Below are 16,481 nucleotides of genomic sequence, written 5' to 3'. Positions count from 1 at the left end.
ATTATGCCACACAGTAGGTGCCAGTAATAATATGACATAAAAGTGTGGTAAGAAAAATAGGCAGTCATGTATTTTTCCATATGCTTTTTTCACATTACCTCCAGGTAAAATACACCAGAGTAGCTAGTGCATTTCTAAAAAGAAAAATTGTATGGTAATTTTTTTCTATCTCCTAGAAAAGAGATGAGACACAATGAAACTTGTCAAAAGCTTTAGGAATATCTGCACATATACATTTACATTTGATTTGATAATGCTAGTAGTTTGATTTCAATACAAATTATGTTTCAGAATTCAAATTTCAGACATGGTCATATATATATGCTATTTGATTTTTTTTTTTTTATCTAGATACAGATCTTGATAGTGACTCTCTTGATGATAGATGTGCAGCTAATTTGTCCCGGAACTCATGAAGATAATTATATTGCTGAAAAAAGTAAAGATATATTGAAGTACACTGTAGAAAGCTAGTTACTAGAGTAGTCACAAATCAGAAGTAGGAACCAGTAATCAAAAAAAAAAAAACACAACAAAACTCTAAAAACAATCCTACATCCCTTTGGGTAGGAGGCATTTACATCATGGGGAACTTTTATCTTTCAATAGAGTTACATAGAGTGTGAAGAACTCGCTTCGAAAATCTCTAAAAATTAGATAGCATAAAATAGGAAGTTTTATAAATGTGTAAAATCCTTTCTCCCTTTATGGACAGGAACAAATAAAAATAACACATGAAGGCATTCTTTTTGTTAAGTATTCCCCTGGGGAGTAAGTACAGAGGGGAGGGTACTGTCTGCAGCAGCTAACAGTGGTATATTCAAGAAAATCTACTTCTTACTTTACAGAAGACTTAGTTTTCTGCTTTTCGTGATGACATAATCTGTTTGGAACAATTTTCATTGTAGATGAGTATCTTACTGTAATATTAGCAGATAAGCAAAATTAAATCTTTACATAATTTATCTGGAGTTTTAATAGCTTCCTGGAGGATATTCTTACTCGGCCAATAATTTCATTTTGCATTGCTGCTGAGAAGTTGAGATTGCATACTGCTGACTTACATTAGCACAGAGATGGAAAGAACTTATTTGCCACAGAATGGCTGAGGTGACAAATTGACAGCCCATATTGGTGTGGGCTTAATTCTCTCTAGGATTAAAGATGTAAAACATGCATATATATACACATATACATATGTTTGTGTATTTTGTTTCAAAGAGAGATGTGGGAACATCTTGAATTTGAAGCATTATTTGATTTTAACAGATAATAAGGGAGCCTCCCTGTTTTCCGAACCTGCTCCACTGACTTAGTCCTAAAGCTGAGACCAGGAAATTGGGAAAGGAAGGCAAGTTAGCTTTACAATCTACAGATAAATAATATCCTGGGGACAGTGCCACTGCAGTGTTTTGGGTGTTAAAGGGAAAGTAAATGTGAAAGATGTCATTTTGGTTATCTACAGCAAAGGATAATTAGTGTGGCTGTACATTTTTTCTATTATAGTCATTCATCTCTCTTTGTAACATATTTTGGTGATATAATAATAGGATCTTCATGGGATCTTTTTGGTCAAAAGATCTACCCAGGAAACCACCAAATTTATAGTAACCGCCACATTTTTCCAGGTGAGAGGTTCCATTCTCAGAACTGAATGGACGAACACTGAACAGCAGTGGATCATGAGAGAGTAAACTGGAAAGTTCAGATTTTTTCATTATTTTGCAAAACAACTTTTTCCAAAGACATCCAGGTTCTGTTTAAATGTAAACTTAATCAAAATATAAACAGGGGATACATGAATAGAGAATGTCTTGTAACTGTCTGCCCACCCCCCAGCATAGCCTCACTGCAACAGTCACTGCCGCTTACCTTTATGGTCTGTATGGCTCCAGACCCTCTCAGGTCTCTCAGGCTGTCGATGGCCTGCTGTGGTGATACCGTGTCAGATAGATACAGGAGGAGACAAGCAGCTACTAATGGAACACCAGAGAAGACTGTATATTATGTATAATATATGTTATACGATTGCAGTATACTCTAATGATAGGGTAGAACATTTCATACTTAATTCAGACTGCTGTTGGTGCAGAAGACTGAGTTTGCTGTGAGTTTGAAATAAAAGACTCTGAGGCCTTTGAGTATGCACTTTTGGCAGTCAAATTGTGATTTTTAAATAGCTGTTGTTGAATTAAAATTTAGTGCTAGCTTCATTCTTTTTGTAACAGTTTTATTGAGTTAATTAGAATTCATACACTCTACAATTCATTCATTTAAAGTGCACCACTGAGTGGACTTTACTGTAGTCACAGGTAAGCGCAATCCATCACCAGTTTTAGAACATTTGCATCACCTCAAAAAGAACCCTATACCCTTTTGTTAATATCCCTTTACCACCCACCACCCACCCATCAACCCTACCCTAAGCAACCACTAGTCTACTTTCTGTCTTGGGATTTGCCTATTCTAGATATTTCATACAAATGGAATCAGATGTGGTCTTTTTTTTTTTTTTCCTTGTCTTTTTGCCTTTTCTAGGGCCACTCCCACGGCACATGGAGGTTCCCAGGCTAGGGGTCTAATAGGAGCTGTAGCCACCAGCCTACACCAGAGCCACAGCAACGCGGGTTCCAAGGCGCATCTGCGACCTACACCACAGCTCATGGCAATGCCAGATCCTTAACCCGCTGAGCAAGGCCAGGGATCGAACCTGCAACCTCATGGTTCCTAGTCGGATTCGTTAACCACTGAGCCACAACGGGAACTCCCAGATGTGGTCTTTTGTGACTGGCTTCTTTCATCCAGCATAATGTGTTCAAGATTCATACACATCATATGGCACATTTCGATACTTTATTTTATGGGTGAATGATATTCCATTGTATGGCTATACATTTTGTTTATCCATTTGTCGGTTGATGGACATTAAGGTTGTTTCCATTTTTGTGGCTATTATGAATAATATGGCCATAAATGTTCCTGTACAAGTTTTGCGTGGACATGTTTTCTTTTATTTTGGGTATATACCTAGGAGTGAAATTGCTAGGTCATATGGTAACTCTATGAGTAACTATTTGGCTATTTTCCAAAGTAGCTGCACCATTTTTCATTCCCAGTAGCAATGTATTAAGGCTCCGTCTTCTCTACATCCTTGCCAATGCTTATCTTCCATCTTTTGGATAGTAGCCATCCTTATGGGTGTTAGGTGGTTTTGATTTGCATTTCTCTGATGACTGAGATGTTGAGCATTTTCCCATGGGCTTATTGGTCATTTGTATATTTAGCTTGGGGAAATATCTACTCAGACCCTTCCCCTATTTTTTATTTTATTTTGTCTTTTGTCTTTTTAGGGCCGTACCTGTGGCATATGGAGGTTCCCAGGCTAGGGGTCTAATAGGAGCTGTACCTGCTGGGCTACACCACAGCCACAACAACACCAGATCCAAGCCATGTCTGCAACCTACACCACAGCTCACGACACCGCTGGATCCTTAACCCACTGAGCAAGGGCAGGGATTGAACCTACCACCTCATGATTCCTAGTCAGATTCGTTTCCACTGCACCACAAAGGGAATTCCCTACCTATTTTTAAATTCGGTTGTCTTTATTATTGAGTTTTAAGAGTTCTTTATAGAGTCCAAGTCAGTCCCTTATAGATATACGGTTTGCAGATATTTTTTTTCCCATTCTGTGGGTGGTCTTTTCATTTTGACAGTATTATTGAAACACAAAATTTGTAATTTTGATAATGTCCAACACTAAAAGGAATAACTGTTATTTCCACTGTGGCATTTCATTTTTTTTTAAACACATTTTTTGAAAAGTTTAAAGTTAACATACATAACTTCAGTTTTCATACTTATGTTGCTCATGGGTATTATTTAGAAGTCACTGTAAATATCGTAATACCTGCATAGGGAGACTACTAGAAAACAAAACAAAACACAAGAATGCAGGAGCTAAGACCTGTAAATTATGATTTGCAGAATCCTCCAAAACATTGCTGACAATAATTCCCACTCCCACCCAAGCTTTCTAGGGAACACTAAATTTAGGGCCTTAAATAAGCATTTAAGTCTTAGCAGATATATATTGTTTTGTCTCATTTTGTCTCAAAGTGAGCATATGGCTTAGAAATACCAGTTTTCCTACTTTGAGGTTAAAAAAAAAATACAGAATAATGGAAATATATTTCTTACCAAGACAAGATCTCCCAAGTCCTCCGTAACAGCTGAAAGGGAAGGACAGTTTTGAAGTCTACATTTTCATTCCATCCCAACAATTACAAACTAAAGACTTGCTCTCCCTGCTTTCTGTTTCTACTCTAATGCCTAGCAGTGCCTTGTTCCCAGAAATTAAGAAATGTTTTTGACTTAATTAAGAGCAAACAGTGCTTATTTATTTGTTGGAAGGTATTCTGAACACCGCTAAGGAACAATGTAGGCAGGGCCTTTTTATTGACCTCTTTAAATATCTGAGGAGTGGAAGATGTTACTAAATTGATAGAAATCAGACTACTTTGACCAACTGCCATCTTATTTTTTTCTAAACAAAACCTTAGTGGTTATGGGACAATAATAACTCTTCATTCATCTAAAAAAAGACACGGGCAGTGTATTCTAGAGGTTTAGCACAAGGGCTCTAGAGCCCCACTGCCTGGGGTTGAATCCTGAATCTGTCATTTATTAGATGTGTGAACCTGAGTTATTTAGCCTCTCTGGGCCTCAATCTTTTCATCTTTAATATGAGAACAGCAATAGTACCTATATTATAGAGAGGGCTGAATGAAGTAACATTTATAAAGCTTGTAGCACAGCATGGCACAGAGTAAGAAGTAAATGAAGGTTAGCTGCTACTGTGTGGCTCTGTGAAGAAACAAGCAGTTTACAGAACTGGATTTTCTAGAAAAGTAAGGCTTAATCCTTACAGCAGTAAAACCATTCACTTTAATCAAAAATCTTTAAAAAAGTGTATTACACATTCTCTTTTTTCTTTTGGTCTCTTTTTGTCTTTTTTAGGGCCACACCTGTGGCATATGGAGTTCCCAGGCTAGGGGTCCAATTGGAGCTGTAGCCACCAGCCTATACCACAGCCACAGCAACGCCAGATCCGAGCTGCATCTTCGGCCTACACCACAGCTCTCGGCAACACCGTATCCTTAACCCACTGAGCGAGGCAAGGTATCAAACCTGCGTCCTCATGGATACTAGTTGGGTTCGTTAACCTCTGAGCCACGATGGGAGCTCCATTATTTTCTAAGTTTCTTAGAGGATCCTAATTCAGTGCCGATGACTTCTCATGAACATCAGTTACTGCAGAGTGTTGTACTTGGAGCTTGTGATAGGGTGGGAGACAGAGGACCAGACAGGTACTGACCCATGGATAATTCATGAACTTGCTTTCTACACAGCGACCAAGCTGTGGGCCTTTTTCAGAGGTGGGGATCTACTCTGTAACAGTAGAGAGATATAACATTTTAGTGGCTTTCTGCAAGATAAAGACATACCACTTTTTATATCTCTTGCTACCTTTATCTTTCTTCCTCTCTTTGATCGATTCCTACTCATCCTTTAAAACCCAGCTTGGAGTTCCCGTTGTGGCTCAGTGGTTAACGAATCTGACTAGGAACCATGAAGTTGAGGGTTTGATCCCTGGCCTTGCTCAGTGGGTTCAGGATCTGGCGTTGCCGTGAATTGTGGTGTAGGTCGCAGACGTGGCTCGGATCCCGGATCCCAGGTTGCTGTGGTGTAGGCCGGTGGCTACAGCTCCGATTAGACCCCTAGCCTGGGAATCTCCATATGCCTCAGGTGCGGCCCTAGAAAAGACAAAAAGACAAAATAAAATAAAATAAAATAAAGCCCAGCTCATGTGGTGTAGGTCGCAGATGCGGCTCAGATCCCACATTGCTGTGGCTCTGGAGTAGGCTGGCGGCCACAGCTCCAATTCAACCCCTAGCCTGGGAACCTCCATAGGCTGCTGGTGTGGCCCTAAGAGACAAAAAGACAAAAAATAAAAATAAAACCCAGCTCAAATTTCCTATCTGAAACGCCTTTGAGCCCCCACAGAAACCACTACCACCCTGTGTACTGCCTTGTATGCACCTGCTGGAATACTATTAACTCTTATGTGATAGTGTCGTTAGCTGTGGCTTCCTTGAGGGTGGGGACTATGCCTCAGAGTGTGTGTTTTGTATTCAGTGTTTGGTACACAGTAGGTGTTATGGGTTGAACTGTGTCCCCCCCAAAATGTGCCCCTAATCCCTCATACTCAGGATGGAAATAGGGTCTCTGCAGATATAACTGAGTTAAAATGAGGTCATTAGAGTGGGCCCTAATTCAATATGACAGAGAAAACAGACACATAGGGAGAATCATATGGTGACAGAGGCAGAGATGGACTGATGCAGCCATAAGCCAAAGATGCCAAGGACTGATGGCCAAGTGAGGAAGGACAGTACCCAGAATCTCAGGGAGGACAGCCCTACTGACTGATACCTTGATTTTTGGACTTCTATATCCCAGAACTGGGAGGGAATACTCTTCTGTTTTTTAAGCTACCCAGTTTGTGGTACTCTCTTACAACAGACCTAGGAAATGGTTTTAATAGGCAAGCAGTGTGCACTGATTTCATAAAGGAACAAAAATGTCCAGCAAGAACCAGTGAGACAGCACTGGGAGACAACAGTACAGGGAAAAAAATTTTTTTTTACCAGACCCTGTTTCTGAGGGATAAATGTCAGAGCTGTGTAGCACTGTGGGGACTCAAAGATGGTAGAATGGATAGAAAATCATCTTTGTCCAAGCAAACATTAGTCACTGTAGGGACACCTTTGCAAACTCTAGGACAATAAAAATTTCCAGCCATGAGATGCTTTATTTTATGCGAGGCTGAAGCATTCACCACATACAAGAGTGCCCATCCACCCTTCCATCCTGTTTATATTCAAACATCGGGGCATTTGGTTAGCTAAAACTTGCTAAAGCAGAATTTGTTAAGCTTCTTTAGACTGAGCCAATTTGATCTCTAGTAATCTTTCAGTAGAGGCTGCTTTCAAAGATTTCATTTGGAACAAAACAAAACAAAAAACTCGGAACTGGTTTGAAAAATGGGTCCAAAAATTGTAATTTTTTAAAAAACTAGCTCCATCTAGCTATCCAATGCTATTTGACTTAGACTTCTCAGAAAATTTAGCATGGGCAACTATATTTATTCTAAAATTCTGCCTTCACAATTAGTACTAGAAGAGAGATGAGGTTTTTCTATAGAGAAAGTTTGGGAACTCTCAGAGGTAGGATGGCTTCTAGTTCTTTCTCCCCTACTCTGCAGGCTATCATTCTCTACATCAGAGTTTAGTTTGGTCGCAAACAGATGAGTATTCCCAGAGACCCTTGTACTGGTTGGTTTGCTTTCAGAACATGAGTTCTTGGCATGAAGCCCCTGAGCTCCTGCTCTGAGAGGAGAGGAGTTGGCTAGGCTTGTCCTTGGCCTAAGTACCCTGAGACCACTCCATCATTTGGTATCGTTTGTATATTTTCTAGCTCAAAGCTGTGGTCTTAGAGACCTTACAGCTTTTGAAGTACCACACTATTTAATGTTCTATCTTGTTCCAGAGAGGATTAAGCAGATTAGGATACCCCCCCCAAAACCAACCAAACAAAAAACCAAAAACCCAACAAGCACAAAGGACTAGTTTTCTCCCTGTGGCCGGCAGCTGGCTCTCCTCTGCTCTGTGGGTCTCACTTTAAGCATAACTATTTCTTTCCACAGCACCACTTCGAGTCTGTGAAGCTACTGTCTACTGCTGATTGTCATTCTCTTTTTCCTCTCTCCAAGCTACTTTTTCTTCTCTCATTTTTTACCCCCCTTAATCCATTTTCTTTCTTTCTTTTTTTTTTTTTTCGTCTTTTTGCCTTTTCTAGGGCCGCTCCTGCAGCACATGGAGGTTCCCAGGCTAGGGGTCTAAGCAGAGCTGTAGCCGCCGGCCTACACCACAGCTCACGGCAACTCCGGATCCTTAACCCACTGAGCAAGGCCAGGGATCGAACCCGCCACTTCATGGTTCCTAGTCAGATTCGTTAACCACTGCGCCACAACAGGAACTCCCATTTTCTTTTGTTTTACACTTTCATACTAGCAGCTTAAGGTATGGCTACTGACAAACAATGAAAAGTCCCTCTTTGATTCAGATAACACATTTGTATCATCAAATGCAATTTTCAAGTCCTGTTTTTAGGATTGCTCATTGCTTAAGGATGATTTCTTTACTGCTAATTTTTAAGAAATTGACTTTCTTACTGTTGGAAGCAACTGAGTAATTAAAAGGCCAAGCAATAAAGAAGGTGTTTAACATAATAAGAATGATGCCCCCCAACCTTTTTGGGGAGAGGATCCCAAAACTATAAGATCTATGATGAAAGCAAAGAAAAAGCCTGTTACCCTATTCTAAAAATTTCCAAATCTCACTTTTTGTCCTTACTTTTCAAAAGGAATAATGACAAATATTTGAGTGCTTGCTCTGTGCAAGGCATTGTGCTAGTGCTTTTCATGTATTAGCTCCTTTTAATCCTTGCACCAAACTACAAGGTAATGACTGAAGAATGCAGTTAACTTGAGAAATAATTTTGACTGGGACATTTCTTATGCAATGTATTAAGAAAAGGAGAACGTACTGTATTAAGGTTTTTCGATTATTCTGAAGGCAGATTTCAAGCTCCTCCATTATTTCACAGCAGCTGGCTATGTCAGGAGCCCCTCCATCTGGGATTGGATGATGATGAGTGATAATTCCATACTGATGGTAGAGGTCCAAAAGGTTCGGAACTCTATACTTTGACAGTTCCCCTCTGGTGCAGAAAACAAATACGTCTTGTATACCACAGCTCTTTAGTTCTTCTGCCAATACACCAAGATACACAAGGATACGTGTGGACAGAACATTACAAATTGAAACACAGTCAGGAAGGAAAATATAGAGTTCGGTTTCTTAAACTGAACAATCTAAGTAAATAACATGATAATCTGTTAACTTTGAGGTGCTTACTGATATTCTAAACAACATGGATCTGTCTTCAAACTAGGGTAAAAACCAAGTCACTAAGCACAAAATAGGAATTAGAAACATCTGAACCAAAAGGTTATTAGAATGAAACCTGACTGTATAAGTCAAAATTTTTGCCAGATTTTAAGTCATCAATTATATTACTGATTTTGAAAAAGTTTTTACTATAAATACTATTTTAAATAAATTTTAAAAAATTTTATTTTAGGGCTGCACCTGCAGCATATGGAAGTTCCCAGGCTAGGGGTCCAATCGGAGCTGTAGCCGCCAGTCTACACCGCAGCCACAGCAACTGGGGATCCATGCTCTGTCTGTAACCTACACCAGACCTCATGGCAACATTGAATCCTAAACCCACTGAGGAAGGCCAGGGATCAAATCCTAGTCCTTATGGATGCTAGTCAGGTTCGATAACCACTGAGCAATGACGGGAACTCCCAATTTTAAAGCATTTAATAATTCAAAATAAATTCCTGAGAAGGAATGATAGCACCATTTCCCCACTGCGTTCTTCTCACCAAATCAACCATGTTTGCTGTGTTCAAGACTCTGCTGTTTTTTGTTCTATCCTAAGCCTGGTACAGAAAATCTCCAGCATAGCCATGATGCCAGAACTCATGTTCTCCTTTACATTTGTACTGTACCATGCCATTATGTATTTAATTTTATGGGCTAGGTTTCTAGGAAATAAAGCATTAACTGTATGTATGAAAATTATGTGGCTTGGCTAATTTCAGTGAAACGATATGAACCCAGAGACAGTATTACAGGCCATTCTACTTACTGGGGCCTCCTTAAGGCAATGTTCACTACAGAGCATTGGGTTCATAATGAGTAATTCTGGCTGATCTGAGCCCCCACTCTCTCTCCCCACCCCCTAAATCCAAGGACATAAATGTCCTTATTTATGCACAAAGCTATTTACGCACAAAGTATCTTTTGTCATGAACCCTTAGACTTGTACTTGAACTATGGCTAGTCCAAATTGAGATGGATTGTAAATGTAAAATGCATATCTGATTTCAAAGACAAAGTACAAATAATAATTTATCTCACTAATAATCTCTTTACACTTAAAATTTGTTGAAGTGATACTATTTGGGCTCTCTTGGGTTAAAGTCTATTATTAAAATTAATTTTACATGTCTTTACTTTTTTAATATGGCTCTGAGAAAATGTCAAGTTACATATATGGCTTCTATTTGCGGCTCCCAGTATATTTCTATTGGACGGGGCTGCTCTAGATAACATTATTATGCTTTTGTACTTGTAAAAGAGTTTAATTTGTAGTACTTAACCATTTTAAAGAGAGTAGGTAATTTTTGCTGTTTGCCTTTTGTACACACTGAATAATTTCTATTATATAGTAGATTTCAACCTTCCTAGAAAGGACTGTGAAGTGGGACCCGGGAAGTGCTGCTGGGAGAGTTGAGCAAACACTGTCATCTAGTTTGTATACTGGGTTACATCAAAGATTTCATTGGAAAAAAAGGTTTGGTAAAAGACTGGCCATCTTTTACAGATGAGACTAAGTGAATAAGGCTTTCCAAAATGTGCAAACTGGTTCTTGAACCAATGATTTAAATTATATTTTGCTTATGATTTAAATGTTTTCCAAATGGAAACTTCCTACCGTGGTGGATATCTCTGGAGCAGAAAATCTTTACCAGTACTGTAAGGGGCAACTCATCTACTAGTCTTTTTGAGTCTTTCTTGGTCGGTGAGTTAAAGAAAGTATATTAGCAAATTGATATTCTAGGATGACCAGGAAAGAACTTTAAGATTTATAAAATCTATAGTGGTCAGAAGCAAACAATTGATACTTTTTTTTTTGGTTTGTTATAAGGACATTGGTAGGACTACTGGGCTTGAGATGTTCCAGGCCAATCAGAATAAATATTTTGAAAATCTAAATTTGTTAGTATTATGCAATATATAAATTCCAAATTGGGGTAGATTATCAAGATATTTGTAGGATTATTAGACTGGAGGCTTTGAACATCCTTGGACATGTGGAGATCAGATCCTACTCCCTCTTTCCACCTAAATATTGGTTCTGTGAATTTTCTGAGATGGACAATTTCAATACTACCTCTGGGTTCCCAGCTCAGGCTGAATTTCCAGCATCACAGTCAAGTCTGTAAAGAACAGTATGTTCAAAGATCTGGGCAGTGCAGTATCAGTTTTCTACTTGCAAACTTTTCTCCCTCCAACTTCATTCTAACCTCAAATGAAGTTTCTATGTAAAGCATTATAGCAATCAGTGAAAAGCAACACTATGTTCAGTAAATGATGAGTTCTCTTTGCCCTTCACAAATAGCTCTTCACATATTAGAATAAGTCTCTAGTCTGAAACTTTATGAAAGAAATACCTAACATTTATTTGGAAAATTCAGAAGAGACTACAGTTTGTTCTTTTCGATAAAGAGATTTTTAGTGTTTTTTTAAAAGACCTATTAAGATGGTTTTTCTCATATTACACCTACCTGTATCTTTTTGGATATTTCTTCTAACATCTTTAAATTTACAACCTGTAAGTGGTAACAAAGTGAGTGAAAGAGTCAGTGTTTGGTTACAAATAATGAGAATGTTTAAATGCATGTGTAGCTACTGTAGAAAGTCATTACACATCATTTATATGCTTCAATTCCATTTTTGAATGTGAATTTCAATTTCTTATATTCTTAGGAATATAATTCCAGGACTGATAGATCCAAGCAGAAGGAACTCTTAATCCAAGGATTCTTTATTCTGTGCCCCTTCTGTAGCAAGTACCTGGATATAGTCCTCAGCCTCACACTGAATACTAGTGTTATGTTTTACTTAGATAAATCAGAAATGTACATCTGTGAATGTGGGTTTGGAAGAGTTGAAGAGTAGATCTATGTTCCTTTATCTATGGCCCACCAAGAGGGTTTCCAGAAGTGAATTCCCATGCTGAGAAACTATGAAATTCTCTTACTGCTCAATACAAAGAATGATGTATTAGCTGACAAAAAAATTTTTTTAACCTATCAATGATGTGACCTACCTGGAAGAGCACATAAACCAAGAAACTGAGAACAATTCACTCGTGACAGGGGTAGCCTGAGAAGAATAAAACTTTGTCAAATTTGGTTCAATTAAAAAAAAAAATTACAGATGCACATTTATACAAACCACTGAACAAAGGTGTGTTTCAGAGATTTACAATAGTCACAAAACAAAAATTCATATTTACATATCAGTGTATTGGTTACAAAAAGGCTTAGAAAGACTGGAAGTTTTAAAATAGAGACATCATTTGCTTTGTTACAATTAAAGTCTTAAAAGCAACATGCTTATTTAAACTTACCTTAAAGATAGTAATGGCTAGATTGTCAACAGCTAGGATAAAGGGTACTTAAGTTACCCTTGTGGTATGTTACCTGAGATACTCTGTATCAGTAACCTTAGGCATAAACTGGAAAATAACCATCTGAGAGAGTTTTCCTCTAGGCACGGTGGTAATGAACTCAACTAGCATCCATGAGGATGTGGGTTTGATCCCTGGCCTCGATAAGTGGGTTAAGGATCCAGCGTTGCCATGAGCTGAGATGTAGGTCTCAGAGCAGCTTGGATCTGGCATTGATGTGGCTGTGGTGTAGGCTTGCAGCTGAAGTTCCAGTTTGATGAACTTGAGTTCCAGCCTGGGAACTTCCATATGCTGCAGGTGCAGCACTAAAAAGACAAAAAAAAGAAAGAAAGAAAAAAAAGAAAATGACCATCTGACAATCTCATTGCCAGCATTCATCTTTCTACATTACTACTTTAAGATTTCTTTGCAGGATTTCCTTAAACAGATATAATTTCATAGAATAAAAACCATAGGCCACCAATTCTTTGTTGTAATGGGTTTTGGTTAAAATGAAATAATTTCAAGAAGTCCTATTCCCAGTTTGCAGTGCTTGGTGACAATGAAGGCAGAGGCTCACCTTGTCTTTGAAAAAGAAGATAAATTTAGAGGAAAACAGTTGGGGTGAGGTGGGGGAGCATCATATAAATACCACCTGACTGAAAATCAGATGAGATTTTGAGTTTAAAGGGGATTTAGAAGGGGAAATGAAAGATAATTGCTATTTGATGGCAGAACAAAAGAACTTCAGGGACAAGACTTTTTCTCTTCCTATATCAGGGACATTACCTTAAAGAAGATTATTACACTTTCAGGGATAAGAAAAAGCATCTGACTGCTGGTAGGCAAGAATCTTGTGTAACCTAAATCACTGCCAAGACTTAGCAGTTGATTTTATATGAAAACATTTGGTTTTGGTTATTGTATCCATGATAATGTGGCTTTCATCTTAAATAGGGTCTAATGATAGATGAATTATTATGGCAAGTAGTTGTAGGATTTGAGTAAATGATAAATGATAACTCATCCTATGTTTGATACACTATTCTTTTGTCTTAAAAGAATAAGGTTTTGGTACTAAATGGGAGATCATTCTAATCTTAACTCCTTGTTTCTACTATGATTTTCTCAATATAAGGAAGGAGCTCCTACCACTCCTCTCCACCCCCCCCCCCCAAAAAAAAGTCTTATTCTATCATAGGTAAGAAAGATTAGAATTATATAATCAGCAGAAGGGAATAATTTTCAATATGTAGACTAAATCCTACAAAGACTGTGATGTACACATCAGATGTTTTAGCTCATCAGGGATCAGAAATGTCCACATACCATGATATCTGAATTGGAGTTTGTTCATCTTCAACAGGCTCTTCATCTGATGAGTCAAACTCACTTGTTTGAATCACGCTAGGCTTCAAAAGAAATCAATTATGTTAAATAACTGTAGAGAATATTTACATACAGTTTTAGTATAGCTGATCATTGCTTAAGTGCACACTGATACATACTGGCAATTTATTCAACCTGGAATATTAGAGAGATCTGCAATATCAATAATAAACTATTGCTGTTTATACCATCTATTAATCATTACAGCCCTATATGGTAGAAAGACTGCTGGATTGAGAACCAAGAAACCTGTCTTCTGGTCTTGGCTCTGCCACTTACTGTATATACTTAGATAAGCAGCTTTAGTCTCCACTGGACCTCAGTTTTCCCAAACTAAAAAGTGAGGAGATTTATTCATTCATTGACAAACATTTCTGGGACATCTTCATTAGCCAAGCTCTGGAGATGCGAAGACCCATAAAATAAGTACAGTTGGAGAGACAATGTGTACAAAGATTCAAGAAAGTTAGAAGTACTGAAATGCAAGCATAAACTATGCCCTTTAGAGCAGAGAAGGCTGTGGCTGACTGCTTAGGAAGCTGAAGAAAGCTTAACAGAGGAGAGATCCATGAGTTGGGTTTTGATGGATAAGCAGGAAGTTTTTAGGCAGATAGAGAAGTTGTTAAGGCAATTAAGGCAAAAAGAGAAAAGGTCTGTGTACACTATAGTTCCTTAGTGTCCATGGTGTGTGTGTAGGATTGGTTGGCTCCAGGGTCACCCCACCATGGGTTCCAAAATCTGCAGACGCTCAAGTCCTGTATATACAATGACATGGAACCAGATACTGAGGTCCAACTATATTCAGGAACTGTGGTATCAGAGTAAGGGAGAGGAAGCCAAAGTAGTAGTTTTCTCTACCCCATTTCTCAAAAATTAATCCCCATACAGCCTAGTAGTTTGGTTGGGGGGCTGGGTGGGGAGTTTAGGTGGAATAACCTACCCCTAACTTTGTGAATCACTGGGCTAGAGAGAGTGAGATGCACTTTGTTTGCTGACCGAAGGAGATGAAACTCAATCCTGTGGGAAGCATTTCTACATGGAAGATGTGTTGTTTTATAGGAGTAATAAAAAAAAAACAAACAAAAAAACACACCTTTCTTCTACTCCCTAGCTGGAACCAAGGGAGAGATGAGGTGCTGGAAAGGCAAATGAAGATCAATACATCAGTTTTATTACTGATTGTCAGAGGGAGGATGTGGTTTTAAAGCTGAGCTCAAGGCGGCTTGTCATTTCTTCACTCTATCATTGGACTTCTCTCACCAGTCACAGGTGGTGATGGACAACCCAGGGCTCTCCTGTGGTAAGAGCACCCCAGAAAGTACTCTCTGCAAAGAGAAGGGAAGAAAGGGTTCCCTTCTCATGTTCAGCTCCTCTCAAACTTAGGCATCGGATCACTCACTCTTCCCCTTCTGGGGACAAGTGTAGAAAGAGGCTAGAAGTGAAGGACAGCTGATGTTCCCTCCACATGGAAACACGGGGACTAGCAAGTGGAACTGCCCAATGTCTTTTCTAGCTCTGAAGCCACATTCTATAATGGTCTTGTTCGTTACTACAAGATCACATTACAGAGCCAATTTAGGCCACGGATTTGAGTTGCTTTGGATCCACCTGTGTTATTATTATTATTAATAAACTTAGTTCAAATGGAGGCTCTTCAAGGGGTTGTCAACCCTGGTGGGAGGTGATGTGAGTCAGATGGGTACCCTTCCGCTTCTTAAGCCTATTTTTTCTTTCTTTGATGATTCCAGATTTTCAATTTGTGTGGCCCATTAATTCAGGCTTTCCTATCCAGGTTTATAAATCTTAACAGTTGGAAGTTTCTGCTTCCCCAGGCCCAGAGATTCTGAACTCTAGGCAAAAGGACGTAGTGCCAGGTGGCCCCGTGCCCCGTGGGATGGTGACTGTGGTGACACACCTACAAGTGGGGGTTGTGAATCATCGTCCGCGGGGAGGACTGCTCCGCAGGGGTGCCCAGCACATGCTTTGAGGCTGGGATATCAGGCTGAATGATACACGGAGACACTTAAGGCTTCTATGCCGTTTTTTCCGTAAAGCGGGGCTCAGCGCTCTCTGGCAGGGCTGTCAGGAGACTTAGGAGACCCCGCAGGCGACAGCCCACAGCCCATAACAGGTGCACAGCGAATGTTCGTCTTCCCCTCGACCGCCACCGACCCTGTTCTTTCGCTGCCATCGTTCTCCGCAAGTCTCGGGAAGGGCCATTCCCCCTACCCTGGACGGTTACTGCGCGAGTCGTGCCGCGACCAGGCCCGGGCTGTCCCCGGGACCAGGAACTGGCCTCGGGACCGTTCCCATCCCATTAGCTCAATTCTTCCAATCCCCAACCCCACTCACCGGCTTCATCGCTGGCCGCCCCAAGTCGTGACCCGCCGCAGCCTTCTTCGGGCGGCACCAGAGTCTCAGCCTCCGCCCCTCGCCGAGCCTGCCCCTCGGCTCAGCTTATTGGTACATCCTTCTGTGAGGTGGGGCGAGGAACCAATCAGACCCTCTCCCTGTTTCTTACTCCGGCCGGGGATTCCCCTGGCTCGGCCTCTAACCGCTCATTGGTTCCTAGGGGGTCTTTGAAAGACGCGCGAGAGGAGGGCCCTGCCGAATGTTCATTGGTTGGGAGGGCGACCTCTTCCCGCCGGTTGGGAGCGTGG

At 39.9% G+C, this 16,481-nt stretch overlaps 1 protein-coding gene across 5 annotated transcripts; it reads right to left on the bottom strand.

The window, feature by feature from the left end:
- Window positions 1-200: 200 nt before the first annotated feature.
- On the bottom strand, window positions 201-16,277 carry CDKN3 (cyclin dependent kinase inhibitor 3). Of its 5 annotated transcripts, none has more exons than XM_047767369.1 (8): window positions 16,174-16,274; window positions 13,762-13,844; window positions 12,091-12,146; window positions 11,546-11,590; window positions 8,671-8,893; window positions 4,201-4,232; window positions 1,873-1,997; window positions 201-430 (listed from the first exon to the last, which is right to left on the bottom strand). In XM_047767369.1, the coding sequence occupies exons 1-8, from the start codon at window positions 16,180-16,182 to the stop codon at window positions 344-346; spliced, it is 660 nt and encodes a 219-aa protein (XP_047623325.1). In that variant the 5' UTR covers window positions 16,183-16,274; the 3' UTR covers window positions 201-343. The 5 variants fall into 5 exon arrangements, with proteins under 5 accessions (XP_047623325.1, XP_047623327.1, XP_047623326.1 ...); XM_047767371.1 differs by having other exon boundaries at window positions 1,873-1,973; XM_047767370.1 differs by having other exon boundaries at window positions 1,873-1,976; window positions 16,174-16,272.
- Window positions 16,278-16,481: the final 204 nt, after the last annotated feature.

This window comes from Phacochoerus africanus, chromosome 2, assembly GCF_016906955.1.
Source record: "Phacochoerus africanus isolate WHEZ1 chromosome 2, ROS_Pafr_v1, whole genome shotgun sequence".
Lineage (NCBI taxonomy): Eukaryota > Metazoa > Chordata > Mammalia > Artiodactyla > Suidae > Phacochoerus > Phacochoerus africanus.
Note: the sequence above shows the minus strand (reverse complement) of the source record. Positions and strands in the feature narration are given on the sequence as shown.